This window comes from Podarcis pityusensis, assembly GCF_964106645.2.
Source record: "Podarcis pityusensis genome assembly, chromosome: 16".
Taxonomy (NCBI): Eukaryota; Metazoa; Chordata; class Lepidosauria; order Squamata; family Lacertidae; genus Podarcis; species Podarcis pityusensis.
The window spans coordinates 1,854,933-1,876,977 of NC_138041.1; the positions used below are offsets into that span (position 1 = coordinate 1,854,933).

Consider the following 22,045-nt stretch of genomic DNA (forward strand, 5'->3'; position numbering starts at 1 on the left):
CTGTAACAGCTGCCGGCTCCCTGGAATTGTTTGCAGTTTCACAGTCTCCCTCTAGGGGGAAAACTTCTATTTGTTCTTGCAACAAAGTTTTCCTTTTTGAGATATTTTGTCAATATTTGTTCCTTTAAAATGCGAAAGGAAACAGTGGAATCACTATGTTTCTCTTCTTTTAGCTATCTGTCAAAAACGTTTGTCTCTGGTCAATGAGCTTCAAACGTCAGTCCTGACACCCCGCTCCAGGATCAGGACGGTGGAAAGTTACTTTACTTTAAACTCACTTTAAACAGTCCGAAAAAGATCCCCCTTCTTCTCCTGCTGTCGAAGGGGGGTTCCACAATTTTAAATGATGAAATCCAATCCTTTAAAGGAGATTTTTTAAGCTCTAGTTTACGTTGTCTTTGCTTTATTCTGTCTACAAAAGAACGGAAGGCTGACTTCCTGTTTAGACCTTCCCGTTCAGTACCAAATTGAAAATAAAATTTTAAATCCAATTCCTTTCTGCTCGCAAGTCCTTATTTAAGGTCCAGTTGTTCAAAGTTTAAGTACTCACGGGTGCTTATTTTAGAGTCCAAATTGTCCCAGGAAAAAGGCAGCGCTCTCCGGCAACGGCTATGCGGCTTCACTCCACGGAAATAGCAGTTGACTCACAGCACCGCGCCACTTCCCCCTCTTCACTTCGGAGCCCGTTAATGGGTTCCTTTGCGAGTTGGGGGGGCGCTAAAGGTGCCCGCCGAGTCCCATGGTCACAGGCTTCATCCGCCTGTGATTTTTAAAAGGGTCCCCGCTTCGCCATAGCGGAGAAGACCCGTTTCACGCGGAGCTAGTCCCTCCAGTTCAGAGGGAGTCCGCCATTGCCGATGGCGCCACCCCGGAAGTCCGAGGTATAATCTTTTTTTATCCACCAGGTGTTCTTTAGTTCTCTGGTTCTTCTTTGAACCTCAGCCTTAGCGTTGACATAGAAACTGCGGCACTAAGAAAAAAAACCTATCTCTTTGCCAGATCTGAAAGGCCTTCCTTTTCTTGTCAATGAGCAACATCCACAACCTTCGTTCACCCCATGGTTCATCACATACCCAACTATATTCTTAACTACCACGATCCCACCACCCACAGGAGAGGCATCTTCCCACAAGACGCAGTGATGACCACCATCCTGGACAGCTTGAAAAGAGGTTGAGGTACATTTGTGGAGAAGACTGTTGAGGGATTCTAGGCAGGATGGCTCTCCTCTGCCTCCTCCACTGAAGGCAGCAATGCTTCTGAATGCTGGAAACCACACAAGGAGAGAGCATCCTGGCGCTCAGGTCCTGCTTGCCAGTTTCCCACAGGCATCTGGCTGGCTACTGTGAGAAGAACAGAATTCCAGGCTAGATGAGCCACTAACAGGATCTTCTTAGGTTCTGATTTCCCTGATTTCCCCTCGGGAGTTAATTTTGGGGTTTGAGGGCATATGAACATTCCTTTGGGGTTTAGTGACACATGTGTTTTTCTTCTTTGAACCTCTTTCAAGCAAATAAAAATATGGGCAAGAAGAATGCTTTTGTTGTTGTTAAATTTGTAACAGCCTCCTCAGTCTGCAAAAGCTGCTTGCATTTTTCATTGCTTTGGCTCTGCCCAGATCTGTCAGAAGACCTTTTTTTTTTTTTATGTAGCCGGTCTTTGCAAACAGCAATTCATTTCCTCCCCCACATTCCACACCCAGAAACACACTTCCGCAGAGAAGCAAACATGGCTTTTTATTGCAGATGTTATCTCTTCAGTATGTTGCTGTACTTTCCTCTGGGTAAGTTGCGCACTGTTTGTCCTGAAGAGCAGTAAGATCTGCGCCAGCAGCTGGTTTGTTCAGGAGGCTGGGGAAGAGACTGACTAGCGTTGTCCTCCCCGACATTTGCCTCTTGCAGCTGCCAGACTCCTCTGGAGAAGGATTTGGGAGCCAGCTGTATGCCATCTTCCCCTCCCCTCTGAACTGCATTTAAGCCAGGCTGCCTGGAGTGTAGAAAGACCAGGGCCAGAAACTTCATTGTCAGTTAACTCTTGTGTTGCTTTTATCTATGTACATAAGCTTTAAATTTTTTGGAGGGGGGCAATATTGAATTTATTGTGTGTTTGCCAAATTGTTTATTTCTGTCATTTTTTAAATTTACTGTCATATTCCGCAGTGTTACACATCTTGTGAATCTAAGTTTGGCCTCATTGGGGGCCATATTTCAGTATGAGTGGGAAAATGAGAGTACCGCTAAATATTTTTTTAAAGAAAAAAAGCAGTGTTGGTCACTGGAACCCAGTTCTTGCAGCTGCCGGACTCCTCTGGAGAAGGATTTGGGAGCCATCTTCCCCTCCCCTCTGAATTGCATTTAAGCCATGCTGCCTGGAGAGTAGCAAGACCAGGGCCAGAAACTTCATTCTCCGTTAACTTTTGTGTTGCTTTGTATTGATGTACTTAAGTTTCAAATGTTTTTTTGGGGGGGGGGCAATTTTGAATTTATTCTGTGTTTGCCATATTGTTTATTTCTGTCATTTTTAAATTTACTGTCATATTCTGTATTTCGTACATTTGTATTTTTGATGCTCTGTATTTTGATGTTTTGAAAGTTTGCTGTGAGCCACTTTGGGCTCAGCTCCTTGCGGAACAGACGCATATCAATCAATCCCAGTCAAGAGAGAAGTAACTGAGAAAGCTGCTTACTGGTTACTAGCACTTTTTTTCTGTGGGGACGCAGGGTTACACATACCCCTAAACATTTTGTGAATCTAGGTTTGGCTTCATTGGGGGCCATATTTCAATATGAGCAGGAAAATGAGAGTACCTCTAAACATTTTTTACCAAAAAAGCAGTGTTGGTCACTGGAACCCAGTTCCCCATGAGGGTGGGGCAATGCCACAGTGATCTTTGTTACTGAGCTCAGTTTGTAGGAGAATCTGCACATATGACGAAGGTGGAAGTTAGAGAGCCCAACCATAGGTGGTGCCAGAGTCATTGAGAGGAAGAGCCAACTAATTCTAGTTCTGTTTCTGTCTGTGATACTAAGAGCTAGAAGTGTAACACAGATACTAAGCAGGAGGCAGTACCAGGGCTAGTTTAAAGTAAAAAAGAAGATGGCTAAAGACAGGCTGAAGCTGGCAAAGGCAGTGCCCCACTCACCCTCAGGGAACGGTCTCCACTCTTGTGAAGTGTTGCTGCACATTTGCAACTGTTTCTCTTCTTTGCAAAGGTTTTGCAGGACTCCGAAAGGTTGGTGATCTCCAAATGTTGGTGAGAATCAAATAATAATAATAATAATAATAATAATAATAATAATTTTTTTATTTATACCCCGCCCAACTGGCTGGGTTTCCCCAGCCACTCTGGGCAGCTTCCAACCGAATATTAAAAACAGTACAGCATCAGACATTAAAAACTTCCCTAAACAGGGCCACCTTCAGTTGTCTTTTAAAAGTAAAATATTTGTTTATTGTCTTGACATCTGCTAGGAGGGCATTCCACAGGGCAGGCACCACCACCGAGAAGGCCCTGTGCCTGGTTCCCTGTAACTTCACTTCTCGCAGGGAGGGAACCGCCAGAAGGCCCTCGGAGCTGGACCTCAGTGTCCTGACAGAGTGATGGGGTGGAGACGCTCCTTCAGGTATACAGGACCAAGGCCATTTAGGGCTTTCAAGGTCGGCACCAACACTTTGAATTGTGCTCGGAAACTGGGAGCCAATGAAGATCTTTCAGAAGATCTTTCAGGACTGGTGTTATACTGTCTTGGCGGCCATTCCCAGTCACCAGTCTAGCTGCCACATTCTGGATTAATTGCAGTTTCTGAGTCACCTTCAAAGGTAGTCCCATGTAGAGCGCAGTAGTCCAACACCTAATCTTAACAGAACAGAACAGAACAGAAACCTTTAACAGGCATACAAGCAGGAGTACAACAGGTGTGCATTGCTAAAACACATAGAAACACCCTGAGCTCACAACTCTTTCTCCTCCTCCACTGCTCCTTGCTTGGAATTACCTTTGTACTTGTAACAATGTCCTTCTCCTACAGGAAAGGACCATGTTAGGATAGCTAGGAGAATTTAATGAATGTAATGTAATAAATGTTTAACTCAGGAATCCCCAACCTCCAGATGTTTGGCCTACCACTCCCATGATCCCTAGTTAACAGGACCAGTGGTCAGGGATGATGGGAATTGTAGTCCAAAACATCTGGAGGGCCGAAGGTTGGGGTGCCTGGTTTAACTAGAGAGTTGAGCAGTTCAAGTGGGTTGATGTACAATTCAGCAACAGTTAAGATTAATCGTGGAAATTGTAAACTTCCTTTCATTTAGGTCCCAAATACCTGGGAGACTACTTGCTTCCCCATAGACCATCTCAGCTGTTAAAACCAGCAGAAGGGGCATGCTTGGTAGTTTCCACTGCCTCAAACATTTAGGGGGGGGGGTTGTCAGCCCAGGAGAAAACCTTCTTTGCAGCAGGCTGCTAAACTGTAGAATGATGTCCCTCCACACAGAGATGCACCCGGAACTTTTATTGCAGAATTTCCATTATATGCCAAAGATTCATTCCTTTACCCTACCATGGACATCTGCAATATCATTCCTATTACATTTTAATGCTGCATTTTAAATTATTGTAACCTGCTCTGGGAACCTTATGAAGGAGGATGGATAAGGAGTTAAAAACGCTAATGGTTCTAATTTTCAACTTCTTCTTCTTCTGCTTCTGCTTCTGCTTCTGCTTCCTCCTCCTCCTCCTCCTCCTCCTCCTCCTCCTCCTCCTCCTCTTCTTCTTTTTCTTCTTTGTATCTCCTCCCCCACCACCCTCCGCTCACTAGAAACTTTAAGGCATGTAGTGGGGAATCCAACCCACCAGGTGAAGGGAATCCTGGGAGGATCAGTCTTGTTTCCTGCCAACATATCTCAAGGAAAAACAGTGCAGAAAATTGAATGGGACTTCCGCCCACAAAGGCGTGGCCTGGGCTATTGGCTGGGGCAATTCAGTCATGGGAAACTGGAGCACCAAAGTCCCACTGACCGGTTTGGACAACGACTAGACATGGTGGGCGAGGCAACATTAAAGCTCAAAAACCTGGAGTTGGATGATACTGGAATCTACAATACTCGTATCTGGTTTACTAAGGCACATTTTCAAGAAAAGCGTTTCAGCCTCACCGTTTATGGTAAGTTATTGCTTTCACTGTTTGGCTCATGGAATAGGATCAGCACCATTTTCAACATTAGCACTGGGAGAGGTGGGACCCAAAATTTATGCTGTTTTCATTTGTGTTCCACAGAGCCAGTGCCAACACCACAGATACACCATCAAGTGGAATCCAAGACTCCAGATGGATGTAATGTGACCTTGCGATGCCACACACCTGGAAGGGAAGATCTCAGTATCTCCTGGGAAACAGGGAATCCGCACATGGCCTTAGGAAAGAGTGTGAATCAGTACCAGGTTTCTGAAAATGGCCAAGAGCTCCATATCTCCTTCTGGAACAGTTCTTTGGACTCCGAATTCACCTGTCTGGTTACAAATCCTGTTGATCAAAAGAGAGCCTCCTTTGACTTGCTCAACATCTGCCAGAGTGATGAAGGTGAGCAATATATCCTTTCCTTCATTATGCAGAGGAGGTCTTTGTGGTTGCGAAAAGGCAGGCTAGCCCTTAACATGAGGGATTTGAGATATGTTTGTATTCATAAGGCTCCTTGAAGACTGATCTGATCCTGTGAACTGCTTCTCCCCCTCCCCCCATATCCTCCCATTCCTAGCTTAAGAAATTGATTCAGGGCAGGAAAGTGTGTCTGACAGGGCATTCACAGCCCAAATAATTGCATTACAAATGGGACAGATTAGCAACGCTTGTTTATCTCTTGTTATTTATTCTACTGCTCTTAGCTGAGTGTGAGCATGAGGCTCTGAATCTCGGGGTCATGGGTTAAAGCCCCACCTTGGGCAAAAGATTCCTGCATTGCAGGGGTTTGGACTAGATGACTCTAGTTGTCCCTTCGAACTCTACAATTCTATGAGAGTCACTCCGGTGCTTGCTATTAGAGTATATTTTGAGAGACTCTTATTGCTCATTGCAGGTGGACATTTTGGACCCTTAAGTCCATTGCTTATCACTGCCCTCATTGTTCTTCTGTGGATAATGGTGATGTGGATGTTGATATGCTGGAAGATAATAAAAGGAAAGAATAGAAGAGGTAGGACCATCTCTACTGACCTTCTTCTGATCTCTCCAAAATGGGGGATTCCTGCCAAATATACCTCTACCTTTCTTTTGCTATCCTGATAGGAAGAGAATGGTCAGTGCCATGGACTCAATAATGTCTTTCATGTTCACTCCACAGGTTTTCACGTCGTGATGCAATACAGTAGCCACTCAGAAGATGGTGATTATGAGGTGAGATGATAGGTGTGCAAAGCAATGACAGGGTGATTGGTGTATAACAACAACAACAACAACAACAACAACAATTTATTATTTATACCTCGCCATTTCTGATACATTTGGGAGACATTTATTACTTACAATATTATTATTAAAGTTGTAATCTGTTACTTAAAAAAAAAAACCCAGCAAAAACAACAACAAACAGATTTCAAACAGGCCAGTGACCCAATAATAAACAGCCATCAATTTGGCACAACCCGTCCCTGTGAACCATCTCTGCTAGTCTGCGAGAGGATTCTCTTAAAATTACCTTTTGCTGGTACTGGACTCCTTCCCATCCAGCCAAAATAAACTCAAGCATCTCTCCCTTATGCTGGAAAGGCTTCAGAGAAAGAGGCTCATTTTCATGTATGGTGGAGTTGCACGTTGGTCTACGCCTTTTGGGAAAAGGTGCTTCACATTATTTCCAAAATTACGAAGCAATCCTTTCCACCCACATCAGCTCTTGCCTTGTTATCATTAGACTCAAAATTAAGCAATAACCTTAAAGGCAGAGACTATTATCAGCAGTCCTATTTACAATAGCTCAAGACTGGAAACAACCTATAGATTCCATTTGGAATCTGGGTAAATAACATTTTGAATGTGGCTCTACCAGAACTCCTTACTTAGCCATAGTTGGGTAATTAAAGGCACTTCAAAAACAGACACTTTTGGCAAGACCTGGCTTCCATTCCTTTATAAAATGAGGCAGAATATACTTTTATTCCATCCACAACATAAGAATCTCTGTGGAGAGGCTACTTGATTTGACAGTACATAAATAAATGCATTGCTTGTGTACTGTATATGAAACTTAATAAGACTGCATCACTGAACAAGTTACTGTAGTTTATGTTGCTCTTGTGTTTACATTAAAACTAAAAACACTTATTTGTATGAAAGAAAACAAAAACAGGCCAGTGACCCAAACCTCCTGATCAAAAGACCTTAGAAATTGATTATGGCACAAGGGGAGGCAGGGCCATGTTTACCATATGCAGTGCCGGGGTGTACCCAGACCCCCGAAATTACCATGGTTAGTGTTGGGGTGGCCGTAGCTGTGCACTGCCAGCCATCAGGGGGGCGCAACTCTCTCCCATGCCGCTGCGGGAGAGAAATCCCCACAGAGGCTTGGGAGTGAAGTTGGGCCCCTCCCAAGCCTCCTCAGGAGGAGAGCACAGCTTCCCTCCCAAGCCTCCTTGAAGGCAGAGCAATCCTTGCAGAGGCTTGGGAGTGAAGTTGCGCCCCCTCCCTAGCCTCCTCGGGAGGAGAGCGATCCCCACAGAGGCTCGGGAGGGAAGCTGCACACCCGCCAGCCTTATGGTTGGCAGGGCAGAGCTGGTGGGCGTGCAGGGAAGGGGAGGCCTCCAGCAAAGCCGTGCAGCTCCTCCACTCACTGGGTCACTCCTGATAGGCCGGCGCCCTGGCAAACACACAACTAAGCCCTATGGGAAAGACAGCTGTGAGGGGAGGCAGGCAGCTTGTGCAAAGATCCTGTTCCCATCAGGGAAACATGCACAGTTATAGTGAGCAGAATTGAACCCTCCCCTCTCCAGCTAGTGAACAGAGAATTCAGCCCTCTGGTCTCAGGGCTCTGCTTCCCACATCCTTCCCCCAGTGAACCCAACAGGATTGCAATCTCCCCTCACCAGCTGTTCTGGACTCTTCCCAAAATACAGTGGTACCTCTGGTTGCGAACAGGATCCATTCCGGAGCCCCGTTTCCAACATGAGCAGAACGCAACTCGCGTCTGCGGGTCACAATTCGCTGCTTCTGCGCATGCGCGTGACATCATTTTGCGCTTCTGCACATGCGCGAGCGGCAAAACCCGGAAGTAACCCTTTCTGGTACTTCTGGGTCACCGCAGAACGCAACCTGAAAATGCGCAACCTGAAGCAAACGTAACAAGAGGTATGACTGTACTAATTTTAATGTTGATTTAATCTGGAATCTCAGATAATAACTGAGTGCTGGAGAATGGAAATGACATAGTTTTGTCAATTCAAAGTGGGCAATTTGACCTGCTCTCTTAGGGACTTAATTATGGCAAGTTCTCGAGTGGAAATTTAGGCAAATTGGTGTCCTTTCTTAAAGAGCTCTGGACCTGGACAGAACTTTAATTTGGTCCAGGGTTCAGGTGGAACTCAGGGGGTGCAACTCCTAAGAGTACCTCCTGCCATTTTTTTTTCTTTCCCTCCAGGTTGACTCGGACTTCCCAAGCAGTTCCAAACTACGCAGGGAATCTTTTCCTTCTCTCAGTTCTTATGCAGTCTCAGAAACAGAGCCCTCAGAGATTCAACACTGCATCCCAAAGACCAACATGGAAGATCAGGCACATCTCCTGGAGCCACTGCCAAGGAATTCATTGAAAGTTCCTCAGGGGAAAGACCCATTGAAGATCTCCCAAAGCTGCCAGTTGAGCCGGAGCTACAGCCTACCCAGCATCTCTAAACACTCATCCCAAAAGTCCTGTGACCAGGACAGAGAGCAAAATACCAAGACTTATCCAGTGACTATGGGTGGTCTCTCCTTGAGAGCAAGGAGTCCCAGAACTGCCTTCATCACCAGCACCAGCAAGAGTGTCTAAGGCACTCCTCTTCAGCCGCCCTGTTGATGGAAACAGCACAGGAAAGACTGGGTGAGTGAAGATACACATCAGGAACAGGGGAGGCGGAGAGATAAAACTCTGCAATGGATCAATAAATGCATAAAGATCTACAGCAGCCAGAGTATATAAGGCGCTCCTCTTGAGCCTTCCTGTTGCTGGAAACAGCACAGGTCTCTGGCTCCTGGAACCCAGGCACCTTGCCTTCCCTTGCCTCTCTTTTCCTATTTTTCTGGGATGTTTCAGGAACAAGGGGCGAGAGAGATATAAAAATCTGCATTGGGAACAAGGTAGGCATAAAGATCAGGAAGAAGCATGGGAGCAGCACCTCCTATTTGCCAAGAGGTCCCTGCAGAGGCCGCATTGCAAGGGCCTGCCAGGGAAACAGAAGAGCTGGCCTCTAAGGAGTCTTCCACAGCCATTGGTGCCAAGGTGGCTGCAGCAGAGGGCGATGCATGGATCCTGCCATCTGAAGGGGTTGCATCACCTTACTTCATGGATGGGCCAGCCCTGGGAGTGGGGCCTGTTGTGAGGGAGTGACAGACCACGAAACACATACTGTGCAAGTTCCCCATCTATGACCAGGTGTTGCAATCTTTACCACCAGGAAATGACCTGAGGCAGAGCTACTGAAAGCGCAGAGGAACATCAAGAGGAAATTGCGTCAGAGTGTAACAGTAAGAAAGAGAGAAGTAAGCAGAGTTTACTGGAAATAGTGATGGAAGAGAGCATTAGTATGTGTTTTCGGCTGATGACAAAGGGTCCATGGCTGGATTATTTTTTTAAAAGGGAGAAATGGGCCTCAAGATCCAAAGAAGCAAGGAATGTATTCCTATTAAAGCAGAATGTGAGAACAGTGAAGAACCAGAACTTGGTACAGAACCAAGGAGAGTTGCAATGAACAAAACAAATTTTGAAAATGCCTGTTTTCAATCATTCTGAGTGCAGAAGATCTCTTCAGTGGTGGAGCTTCATTCTCTGGCACCGGGAGATGGATAGCAGGTGGGGGTGTGGCGTGGCGCCCGTAGGGGCGTGATGCCCAGCGCCGTGGGGGGGGGCAGCCGCAATGGCACCCCACTGGGATCGTGCTGTGGGGGCGGTGCGCTCCCCCCCACTCCTCTTCCTCCGCTAGTGGATCCCTTTCTTCCAGAAAAGAGGAAGTTTAGTTACTACCAGGAGCTTTTAATGGCCTGGTGGCAAAAAAAAAGAAAAGAAAGAAAGCATCCTATTGTAGAGGAAGAATGGGGTGGCTACCAAAAAAAGGGAAAGCGAAGAGCAAAATAACTGAAAGCAAAGCTGTTCTCTCCAGCAGGGGACAAAGGTGGTTCCTGCCCTGCCTTTTCTTCTGCATATTCTTGTAGGTTTGTGAAATATACTCTGAGCCGAGTGTGGATTTCATACTCTTTATTCAGCTCATAGTAGCTAGAAATGGAAGTTCCCCCCAAGTGTCTGCTTTATATACATTATTTACACAATGGTCCCCACATGATTGCCTAATTTTGGGATTCTCCTGTAGGCCAATCAGGTTGCGGATTCACTTCCACCTGGAGCTGGATTGAGTGGCTCCTGCAGACCAATCAGACTTCTGCATTCTGGATCCTCTTGTTCTAGGATTCAGCTCAGTACATAACAGTTTGTAAGGGGAGGAACAAAGAGCAGAGAAAGGAGGAGTCAAAAACAATGAAGGGGAAACACAGCTTTGCTTGGATGAGAAGGGGGGGGGTTAGCAAGCCTTGTTATCTTATCTGATGGACAACCTTGTGATCTTTTCTGATCTGTTGAGAAGTGAGAGGACGGAAGGAGCTGACCTTATAAGGTACGATCAACCTTATTGCTTATTTTAGAGCTCCTGTCTTGCGCTGTGCAGAAAAATGCAGCTGTCCTTCTCAAAGTGGTGAGCTATCGGTGGGACGCTCCTCCTGGGGGCTGGAGTAGCTAGCTCTGCCTCTGTTGTATGTGGCCAGATCTGTCAGAAGACTTTTGTTAATAGCCAATCTTTGCAGAGAGTGATTCTGTTCCGCCCCCACAATGCACACCCAGCACTACACTTCCGTAGAGAAGCTAACATGACTTTTTCTTGCAGATGTTTCCTCTTCAAAATGTTGCTGTACTTTCCTCTGGATAATTCCCACACTGTTTGTCCTGAAGAGCAACAAGACCTGCGCCAGCAGCTGATGTTTCCAGGAGGCTGGGGAAGAGACTGACTAGCGTTGTCCTCCCCGACATTTGCCTCTTGCAGCTGCCAGACTCCTCTGGAGAAGGATATGGGAGCCAGCTGTATGCCATCTTCCCCTCACCTCTGAACTGCATCTAAGCCAGCCTGCTTGGAGTGTAGAAAGACCAGGAGCAGAAACTTCATTGTCAGTTAACTCTTGTGTTGCTTAGTGTTAGGGGACTGCCACCGGAACAGGGGAGGGAGCCGGGGGGGGGGCGTTGGGATACGGAGATTCTGAAACTCCTGAAGAGCAGTTCCTCTTCCAGCAGTGGGAAAAGCCACACCTCCAGAGGAGAAGAGAGGGAAGGGGCCAGCCAAGAGAGGAAGGTGCTCAAGGATGCTGAGGAGAGCCCCAGCGCCTCACCTGGCCAGGCTGGAAGGAAAGGGTTCGAGGATGATGCTGAGAGCCCCAGCGCCCCACCTGGCCAGGAGGGATGCACACCACTTCCATCGCCCAGCTTGCACAGGGGATGAAATGCAAGGAAGAGAGGAGGGGGCTTGGGGTGCCAAAGTTCTTATGTTGGGGGAGAAGCTGGAAGGGGCCACTCCAAGTGCAAGTGACTAAGACGGACATGAACTTTGGAGATCTGCACTGTAAATAGGTTGCACAATAAAACCTGTAAAAGACAGGTTTGGAGTCCTGCCTGGTTACTCACGAGCAACCAGCAGCAGCACCTGACACTTTGTATTTATGTATGTAAACCTTGGGGGGGGGGGGGGTTTACTACTGAATTTATTCTGTTTTTGCCAAATGGTTTGTTTCTGTCATTTTAAAATTTACTGTCATATTCTGTATTTTGTACATTTGTATTTCCAATGCTCTTTATTTTGATGTTTTGAATGTTTGCTGTGAGCCACTTTGGGCACAGCTCATTGTGAAACAGATACATATAAATAAACTAAATCAATCCCAATCAAGAGGGAAGTAACTGAGACAGCTTATCTTGGTTATTAGCACCCAGCTCCTCGTGAGGGTTGGGTAATGCCACAGTGATCTTTGTTACTTGAGCTCATCTTTGTTATTTGAGCTCAGTTTGTAGGACAATCTGTGCATAAGACGAAGGCAGAAAACAGAGAGCCCAACCCGTAGGTGGCGCCAGAGCCAATAATAGGTAGAGCGAACTAATTCTAGTTCTGTTTCCGCCTGCCCTAATGAGAGCTACAAGAGGATCACAGATACTAAGGAGGAGGCAGTGCCAGGGCTAGCTGAAAGTGAAAAAAGAAGACAGGTGGGGCAGAGGCGTAGAAAGGGGGTGCGGTGGGTGTGGGCCGCCCTGGGTGTCATCACGGGGGGAGGGGACACAAAATGGCAGGCGAGTGGGCGGCACACCTCATGCCCGGCGGCAGCAGCTCTTCTGACCTGGCGGCAGAGAGCAGCCCTCCTCAGCCATGGCGAGGTGCACCTGCCCGCGGCAGCTCCATTGCCGGGTCTGGTTTCAGAGAGTAGGCGAGTCACCAGCAATGCTGCCACCTGCCTTCCTTGGCGTTGGTGCCTCGTGCCCAGCTGCAGTAGCTCCACCGCTGGGTCATGTCTGACCTGGAAGCAGAGAGGAGAAGGAGGAGAGTGAGCAGCAGCTTCCCTGCCCCTCTCCTCCCCTGAACATTGGCATGTGGGAGGGTACCCTTTGCGCCCCGCCCTCCTCGGGAGCTCACATGCCCTGGGCAGTGCGGGCATATGCTCTGCTGCTGAGGTGGGGACTGGCTAAGGACAGGCTAAAGCAGGCATTGCGCCACTCACCCTCAGGGAACAGTATCCACTGCTGTGGTGCTTTGTACACTTTATGATTTATGCATACAATACATTCATGCTCTGATGTGCACATATTTTCCTAGTACATGCATGTTTGTACATATTAATCGCTGGTGAACAGCAAAGCAAAATTCAGACAAGTGTGGATTTCATCTGTCATGGATTCCTGCATTGCAGGGGGTTGGACTAGATGACCCTTGGGAGCCATTCAAAATCCGCAATCCTATGAAACCTGAAACTGTCCTTAACCTGAAGCACCACTTTAGCTAATGTGGCCTCCTGCTGCAGCCGCGCCGCTGAAGCACAATTTCTGTTCTCATCCTGAAGAAAAGTTCTTAACCTGAAGCACTATTTCTGGCTTAGTGGAGTGTGTAACCTGAAGCATATGTAACCTGAAGCATATGTAACCCAAGGTACCACTGTACACAGAAAAGGTAATGCCTCAAGTCGTCATAGTGTAAAATATAAGAACTACAACTTGAATTGAATTTCTGTGTGGGCACCTGGTGCGCATTTCCTGTTTTTAGCTCATAGCTTTCTCAGCCTGGATGGCTGTGGACAAGCTTGTCAGTTACTTCGCACTATTTCCCTCTTAGAGGGAGCTTTGGCTGCAGCATTTCTTATGCCTGAGAATAAAAGCAGGAGCCACGTGGTCCTTCTCTCCTTTGGCCCATGGGTAAGTCCCTGGGTAGGAAAAGCTGAATGCATAGGGTGAAAATCTATATAGGTTTACTTGGTCATGAAGGGGAAAGTAACTGATAATGCTGAGCTCATCTGGAGAATAGACCTCCTCCCTGAAAGCACCCCCCCAATCTCAGGGTCAATGTGGTTTGGCACCTGCTGGGGGCTCACATTCCACTGATAAGAGCCCCCACCCCACCAGACCTTCTGCTCCTTTCCACCACTGCTTTCTCATTCTGGCCCAAACAATCATGGTGGCTGTCATGGGCCCAGGGGGTGGGGGAGCTGGCCAGAGGAGGCTGGGGATAGTAAGGAATTGCCCAGGCAGGATCCCCCAGAGGGACCGTGTAGACTGGGACAGACCCTGGGGAGTTCAATGAACCATCCATGGGGAAGATCCTAGAAATGTCTTAGTGGGGAGGGTTCCCTTTGTCCTGTCTAAGCTCCCGGTCAGTCACCCTAGTGTGCAGCACTGGCCTCATTTTCAGAGCTGCCAGAGTTGGGCTCTGGCTCAACCACTCTGCCTATGGCATGACTGGCTCCACCACCATACCGGCTAGACTGGGACAGATCCTGGGCAGCTCAATGAGCCAGTCAGAGGGAGGATCCTAGAAAGGTGTGGAGAAGGATATGGGAGCCAGCTGTATGCCATCTTCCTCTCCCCTCTGAACTGTATTTAAGCCAGTTATTGTCAGTTAACGCTTTGTTGCTTTGTATTTATGTACCTAGAATTGTTATTTCTTTTATAGGGGGAGGGTTATATCAAATTTATTCTGTATTTGCCCCAAAATACCATTCCCATCATTTTTTAATTTACTGTCATATTTCATATTTCGTACATTTGCATTTCCAATGCTCTGTCTTTTGATGTTTTGAATGTTTGCTGTGAGCCACTTTGGGCAGAGCCCATTGTGGAAGGAACGCATATAAATAAACTCAATCAATCCCAATCAAGAGGGACGTAACTGAGACAGCTGATCGTGGTTACTAGCACCCAGTTCCTGGTGAGGGTGGGGCAATGCCTCAGTGATCTTTGTTCTTTGAACTCAGTTCGTGGAATAATCTGTGTGTATGACGAAGGTGGAAGTTAAAGAGCACCACTGGAGGTTGGTCCATAGCCTATGATAGGTAGAGCCAGTGCTTTTTTCTGGGGGGGGGGGACGACGCAGGGGTACGCATACCCCTAAACATTTTGTGAATCTTTGTACTCTTGTTCAGTTAGTGTATTTATTTTTCCTGATTTCAACTATAAAATGGTGATTATAGTCAAAATGAGAGTAACCCTAAACATTTTTTAAGAAAAGAAGCGCTGGGTAGAACCAAATTATTCTAGTTCTCTCACTGCCTGCCCTACTGAGAGCTACAAGACTAACACAGATACTAAGGAGGAGGCAGTGTCAGGGCTAGTTGAAAGTGGAAAAAAGACAGGTAGGGACTGGCTAAGGAAAGGCTGAAGCAGGCAGTGCCCCACTCACCCTAAGGGAACAGTCTCCATTGCTGTGGTGTGCTGAACATTTGCAATTGTTTCTCTTCTTTGCAATGGTTTTGCAGGACTCCGAAAGGTTGGTGATCGCCAAATGTTGGTGAGAATCAAACACCTTTTCTTACAAGAAACCTTTGACAGGCAGGTGTATAACACAGAGCTGAACACTCTGAGCGCACACTCTTTCTTCTCCTCCACTGATCCTTCCTTATAAGGAGAGGAACAAAGAGGAGGAGTCAGAAACAAAGGAGGGAAAACACAGTTTTGCTTGGATGAGAAGGGGAGTTTAAGCGTGCACAGACAGCCTTGCTGGTTTGAAGAGGAGGATCTGATCTGCTTCCTTTTGTCAAAAAGTTCACGACTCTTGCAAATAAGACCCTGTACTTGGGCTACGCTTATAAGATGGATGAACAGGCTTATTTTAGGGCACCTATCTTGTGCAGAAAAATGAAGCTTTTCTCCTCACGGTGGTGAAACAGATGCCACAATGGGAAGCCCCAGCAGCACCTGAGCTCAACAGGCGCAAGTCTCCCCATCGGTGAGTCCCAGAAACGGTTCGTCCGGTGCCTCACTGCCGCTCATGGCTCTCTGCACCTCTGGAGAGATACGATGGTGGATTTTTCTCACAAAGGGCCTCTTCTTCGGACTATTGCTGTTCTCTTCCTTGGGTAAGGACTTCTCTGCTTTCTTTCTTTCTCTCTCTCACTCTGAAACCACAAGTAACCACCTACATGCATGGAGGGGGCACTCTGAGTTTGATTCATCAAGAAGAGGGAAATTACTGTAGGATTACCGGATGTCCCCGGTTCCCGGGGACAGCCCGCAGATTTGCAAATCTGTCCCCGGACAAATTCCGTTCCTGGAATGTCCCCGGGTTTGTAAATCTGTCCCTGGCAAATGTGGAAGCGACAGCCTCAGCAGCCTGGAGCCAGCCTTGTAGTGCAGTTGGCTCTGGCTGGCTTCAGGAGGTGCCCGCTGCTGTGACGCCCGTCATTTTTCCTTGCTGGAACTTCCAGCGAGGACAAAGTTCTGATGTAACTTCCTTCAATAAAAAATGGCAGTCACCATGGCAGCGAGCAGCTCCTGAAGCCAGCCAGAGCCAACTGCACTACCAGCCTGACTCCAGGCTGCTGCGGCTGTCGCTGCAACTGCCACCGCCGAAGGGGAAACAGGTGCAAACGAAGGGCTTTGCACTTTGCCTGGCAGAGAAACCACGTGCCTTGCACCCCTCCTGGGCAACTGCTGCCCATCCGCGACTCCCGAGCCTCCCCTGATCTGTCAAAACAAAGGGGGGGAGAGGCAGGAGATTGGGGAAGGCTTGGGAGTTACTGGCAGGCAGCACGCCGTTGCACAGTTTTTTAAAAACTCTGTGCATTTATGTTTCACAGGGTGTGAAAGAAGGGTTTGCACATTTGTACAATATGCATGTGTGCTTGGGCCCAGGGTCTTTTGCCTCACCATCCCCACTACTGACTCCCTGTTGCTACTCAGCTTCAAAAAAAAGAAAAAAGTGTCCCCAGATTCATTGAAAAAAATCTGGTATCCATATTGGCAATATTGGTTGCTAGCACTCAGGGACTCCTCTCCACAGTTGGAACCCTCCTAGAACACCCTAGCTGGCTTCAAAGGAAGCTCCAAAAGACTATTTATTCCCCCATAGTCCATCTCAGCTGTTAAAACCAGCAGAAGGGGCACTCTTGGTAGTTTCACCTTCCTTAAACTTTTGGGGGAGTGCCAGCCCAGGAGAGGACCTTCTTTGTGACAGGCTGCTAAACTGTAGACGTCCCTCTCCACAGAGTTGCACCCGGCACCTTTACTGTAGAGTTTCCATTACATGCTGAAGAGTCACCTCTTTACCCTACCATTGACACCTGCAATATAATTTTTATTTTCTTATTTTATAATAATTTTAATATATTTTTATTAATAACAATCCAATATGACCATATAATTACAATACCAAATAAAAATTCAATTAAAAAAGCCAATTGTCAGATTCCAAATTAAACATTTTGGTTGACTTCCCCTGTTCTGATTTTTAGAGATTTTTAGGAGATGTTGATTCCTTTTCCCCACTCCAATCCATTTATTTAATCCAAATAATATAGTTCCGATGTTGATCCTTTATTTTAACTTCCACTGGTGTGTTGACTTTCATTTGGATTTAACTGTTCTATATCCTTTAATTTGGAAGAGGAGTTTATATCTGGTAACTCTGTGTGGAATGTGTGGTTTTTTTAACATTCAACTTTACTTTCTTGTTGCAATCAATCATTTTCGGCATTCCCACCCCCCACTCCAAGGACTCAATTTTACTGCGTAGTGACCTTTCACCATCTTGCTTCTCTTAAAAACGAAAGTGGTTTGGCATCTGGCATCTGGCCATTACTCCGGGCTGATTTCCAGCTTTTACTTTGAATTCTTTCCAATCCAATGACAAGCTGATATCTCAACAACACCCTAATAAATCAAAGTTCAAGTCCTCCATAGGATGGTATTGCCACAGAACATCCCAATATTTCCCAAACAGTTCCATTTTTTCAGTTAATCCATAAGCATTATAAAGTTCTTATTGATTCCCTCTTGCAGTCCATTAATAATCGCAATCCATTAGAAGCTAATTTTCTTCTTCAGTGAAGTGAAGAAAACCAGAAGTCCTCTGCAAAATAATTTTTAGGACCCTCCTTATTACATTTTAAGACTGCATTTTAAATTGCAGTGACCTATTCTGGGACCTCATGATGGAGCTAAAAACAATAATGATTATAATTTTCACCTTTGTTTGTATCTCCTCCCCTACCACCCTCCCCTCACTAGAAACTTTAAGCCATGCAGTGGGGAATCCAACCCATCAGCTGAAGGGGATCCTGGGAGGATCAGTCTTGTTTCCTGCCAATGTATCTCTAGGAATAACAGTGGAGAAAATGGAATGGGACTTCCGCCCCCAAAAGCGTGACCTGGGCTATTGGTGGGGGGAATTCAGTCATGGGAAACTGGAGCACCCAAGTTCCAGTGGCCGATTTGGACAACGGCTAGACATGGTGGACGAGACAACACTGAGGATCAAAGACCTGGAGTTGGATGATGGTGGAATCTACAATACTCGCATCTGGTTTACCAAGGCACAGTTTCAAGAACAGAGTTTCAGCCTCACCGTTTATGGTAAGTTATTGATTTCACTGTTTGGCTCATGGAATAGTATTAGCATTATGTTGCAACATAGGTACTGAGAGGCATGTGGGACACAAAAAATCCGTTCCTTTCATCTGTGTTCCACAGAGCCAGTGCCAACACCACAGATAGACCACCAAGTGGATTCCAAGACTCAAGGTGGATGTAATGTGACCTTGCGATGCCACACACCTGGAAGGGAAGATCTCAGTATCTCCTGGGAAGCAGGGGGTCCACACAGGGCCTTAGGAAAGAGTGTGAATCAGTACCAGGTTTCTGACAATGGCCAGGAGCTCCATATCTCCTTCTGGAACAGTTCTTTCAACTCCAGATTCACCTGCCTGGTCAGCAATCCTGTTGATCAAAAGGGAGCCTCCTTTGACTTGCTCAACATCTGCCAGAGTGATGAAGGTGAGCAATATATCCTTTCCTTCATTATCCAGAGGAGGTGCTTGTTGTGGTGTAACGCCAGCTGGCCCTTACCATCAGGGATTTGAAGAGATGTGTTTGTATTAATAAATGCTGCTCTTCAAATGCTTGTGAGCAGGATCAGACCATACACAGAGCTCCTTGAAGACTGATCTGATCCTGTGAATTGCTGCTGCTGCCCCCATCTCCTCCTATTCCTAGCTTAAGACATCGATTCAGGGCAGGCAAGTGTGTCTGACGGCATTCACAGCCCAAATCATTGCAATACAAATGTTATAGATTAGCAACGCTTTTTTATCTCTTGTTATTTATTCTACTGCTCTCAGCTGAGTGTGAACATTTGACTCCAAATCTTGGGGTCATGAGTTTAAGCCCCACCTTGGGCAAAAGATCCCAGGGGGTTGGACTAGATTACTCTAGTTGTCCCTTCCAACTCTACAATTCCATGGTTTTGTGAGACTCTGGCGGCTGTTATTAAAATGTTTTGAGAAACTCTTATTGCTCATTACAGGTGGACACCTTCAACTCTTGAGTTGGAGTCCATGGCTTATCTCTTCAGTCATAGTTCTTCTGGTGATAATGGTGATGGTGATGGTGAATTGGATGTGCTGGAAGATCAGATTAGAAAGGAATAGAAGAGGTAGGACCATCTCTATTGATCTTCCCATCTCGCCTGAGATGGGGGCTTCCTGCCAAATATATCTCTTCCTTTATTTTGCCTATTCCAAGTGAGAGAGACTGGTCAGTGCCATGAACTAAATAATGTGTCTCATGTTGCATTCCACAGGTGTTCCCTCTGTGATGCGAGAGAAAGGGGAGAATATCTGGAGCTCAGGAGCCACCCAGAAGATGTTGATGATGAGGTGAGATGAACAGTGTGCAAAGTAATGATGGAGTGATTGTTATATAATAGCAGTGAAAGCATCTGATACATTTTGGAGGCATTTAATACTTTCAAAATTATTATTAAAATGGCAATCTCTTATATTTAAAGAAACAAAAACAACAACAAGCAGATTTCAAACAGGCCAGTGACCCGATAATAAACAGCAATCAATTTGGCACAACCTGTCACTACAAACCATCTCTGTTTGTCTCTTAACATTGTCTATCGGTGGCACTGGACTCCATCACATCGAGCCAAAATAAACTCTAGCATCTCTCCCTTATGCTGGAAAGGCTCATATGTCCATGTATGGTGGAGCTCCATGTTGTAATACTCCTTTTAGGAAAAGGTGTTTCACATTATTTCCAAAATTACGCAGCAATCCACTCCACCCACATCAGCTCTTGCCTTGTTATCATTAGACTCAAATTTAAACAATAACCTTAAATACAGAGACTTTGTATTTTTACTATTATCAGCAGCCCAATTAGGAATCGGCCAATACTGGAAACAACTATAGAAATCACCACAGAAGGGTACTTAAAGGCACTTCAAAGATAGACACTTTTGGCAAGACTTGGCTTCCACTCTTTTCCTTCATAAAATGAGACACAATATACTTTTATTCCACCCACAACCTAAGAATCTCTGTGGAGAGGCTACTTGAATTGTCAATACATAAATAAATGTATTGCTTGTGTACTGTCTGGTACATATGAAACTTAATAAGACTGTACCACTGGACAAGTTACTGTAGTTATATGTTGCTCTTGTATTTACTGTACGTTAAAACCAATAATGATTAATTGAATTAAAAAAACCAAAAACAGGCCAATGACCCAAACCTCCTGATCAAAAGACCTAACAAATGGATTATGGCAGAAGGGGAGGCAGGCAGCTTGTGCAAAGATCGTGTTCCCATCAGGAGAACATCCATGCCCAGTTAAAGCGAACAGAATTGAACCATCCCCTCACCAGCTAGTGAACAGAGAATCCAGCCCTCTGGCCGCAGGGCTCTGCTTCCCACATCCTTCCCCCAGTGAACCCAACAGGATTGCTCTCTCCCCTCACCAGCTCTTCTGGAGTCTTCCCCAAATACTCCTTTTATCCTTGATTATTTATCATTGATAATAACTGAGTGCTGGAGAATGGAAATGACATATTTTTGTCAATTCAAAACTGGCAATTCCACCCATTCTCTTAGGGACTTAGTTATGGCAAGTTCTCCCATGGAACTAAAAAGCTAGCCCCAAGGAGTGGAACTGAGGTGCAGGGAAGATGCCTGCTTTTAGGCAAATTGGTATATCTTCTTGGAGAACGCTGGACTTGGACAGGACTTTAATTTTCTTCAGGGTTCAGGTGGGCCCAAATGCCCAGAAATTCTTTTAGAAGTTGCATCCCCAGAGTTCCTCCTGTCATGTTTTCTCTCCAATGCAGATTGAACACTGAATCCCACAGACCAACCCTGCAGGTTGACTCAGAGAAGGAGGAATTCTCAAGAAGTTCCACACTACCCAGAAAACGCTTTCCTTCTCTCTCTTCTTGTACAGTCTCAGAAACAGAGCCCTCAGAGACTGAACATTGCATGAGAGGTCAGGCACATCTCCAGGAGCCCCTGCTGAGGAATTCACTGAGGGTCCCTCAGGAGAAAGACCCATTGCTGATCTCTCAATGCTGCCAGTTGAGCCGGAGCTACAGCCTCCCTAGCAGCCTTAAACACTGCCCCCCAAAGTCATGTGACCAGGACAGAGAGCAACATACAAAGACTTATCCAGTGATTATGGAAGGGGTCTCCTTAAGAGCAAGGAGTCCCAGAAATGCCTTCATCACCAACACCAGCCAAGAGCGTCTAAGGCAGTCCTCTTCAGCCTCCCTGTTGATGGAAACAGCACAGGAAAGATTGGATGAGTGAAGATACACATCAGGAACCGGGGAGGTGGAGAGATAAAACTCTGCAATGGATCAAGAAGTGCATAAAGATCTACATCAGGAAGAAGCATGGGAGCAGCACCTCCTATTTGCCAAGAGGTCCCTGCAGAGGCAACGTTGCAGGCCAACATTGCCAAGGAGATGCAAGAGCTGGCCTCAATGCTGATTGAACTCTGCATCTCATACACCAACCTTGCAGGTTGACTCGGACAAAGAGGAATTCTCAAGCTGCTCCATACAACCCAGGGAAACCTTTCCTTCTCTCAGTTCTTATGCAGTCTCAGAAACAGAGCCCTCAGAGACTGATTGAACACTGCATTCCACAGCCCAATATGGGAGATCAGGCACATCTCCTGTAGCCACTGTGAAGGAATTCATTGAGCTACAGCCTACCCAGCAGCCTTCAACACTAGCCCCAAAGGTCTTGTGAGCAGGCCAAAAAGCAACATACCAAGTGATTATGGAAGGGGTCTC

The 22,045-nt window shown here is 46.3% G+C and overlaps 1 protein-coding gene and 2 long non-coding RNA genes across 12 annotated transcripts in view; 2 read left to right on the forward strand and 1 right to left on the reverse strand.

The window, feature by feature from the left end:
- LOC308465776 (hemicentin-1-like) overlaps nucleotides 1-22,045 on the forward strand; it is a gene marked incomplete at its 5' end in the record, with an annotated part of 80,119 nt that overhangs the window by 27,954 nt on the left and 30,120 nt on the right. For 6 of the 10 annotated variants that reach the window (XM_080985992.1, XM_080985997.1, XM_080985998.1 and 3 more), the window contains 4 exons: nucleotides 4,818-5,162; nucleotides 5,277-5,579; nucleotides 17,974-18,318; nucleotides 18,436-18,738. In XM_080985992.1, coding sequence (XP_080842118.1) covers nucleotides 4,818-5,162; nucleotides 5,277-5,579; nucleotides 17,974-18,318; nucleotides 18,436-18,738 — 1,296 coding nt within the window. Of the gene's footprint in view, nucleotides 1-1,479; nucleotides 1,784-4,817; nucleotides 5,163-5,276; nucleotides 5,580-17,973; nucleotides 18,319-18,435; nucleotides 18,739-22,045 lie in introns of those variants that run through there. The other 4 variants (XM_080985994.1, XM_080986000.1, XM_080985996.1 and 1 more) reach the window with 4 other exon arrangements.
- On the reverse strand, nucleotides 1,496-18,089 carry LOC308465841. The gene is made up of 3 exons (XR_013980577.1): nucleotides 17,971-18,089; nucleotides 11,006-11,142; nucleotides 1,496-1,632 (listed from the first exon to the last, which is right to left on the reverse strand). It is a non-coding gene; the product is annotated as an uncharacterized lncRNA (long non-coding RNA).
- On the forward strand, nucleotides 6,361-12,156 carry LOC308465847. The gene is made up of 3 exons (XR_013980583.1): nucleotides 6,361-6,389; nucleotides 8,623-9,704; nucleotides 11,111-12,156. It is a non-coding gene; the product is annotated as an uncharacterized lncRNA (long non-coding RNA).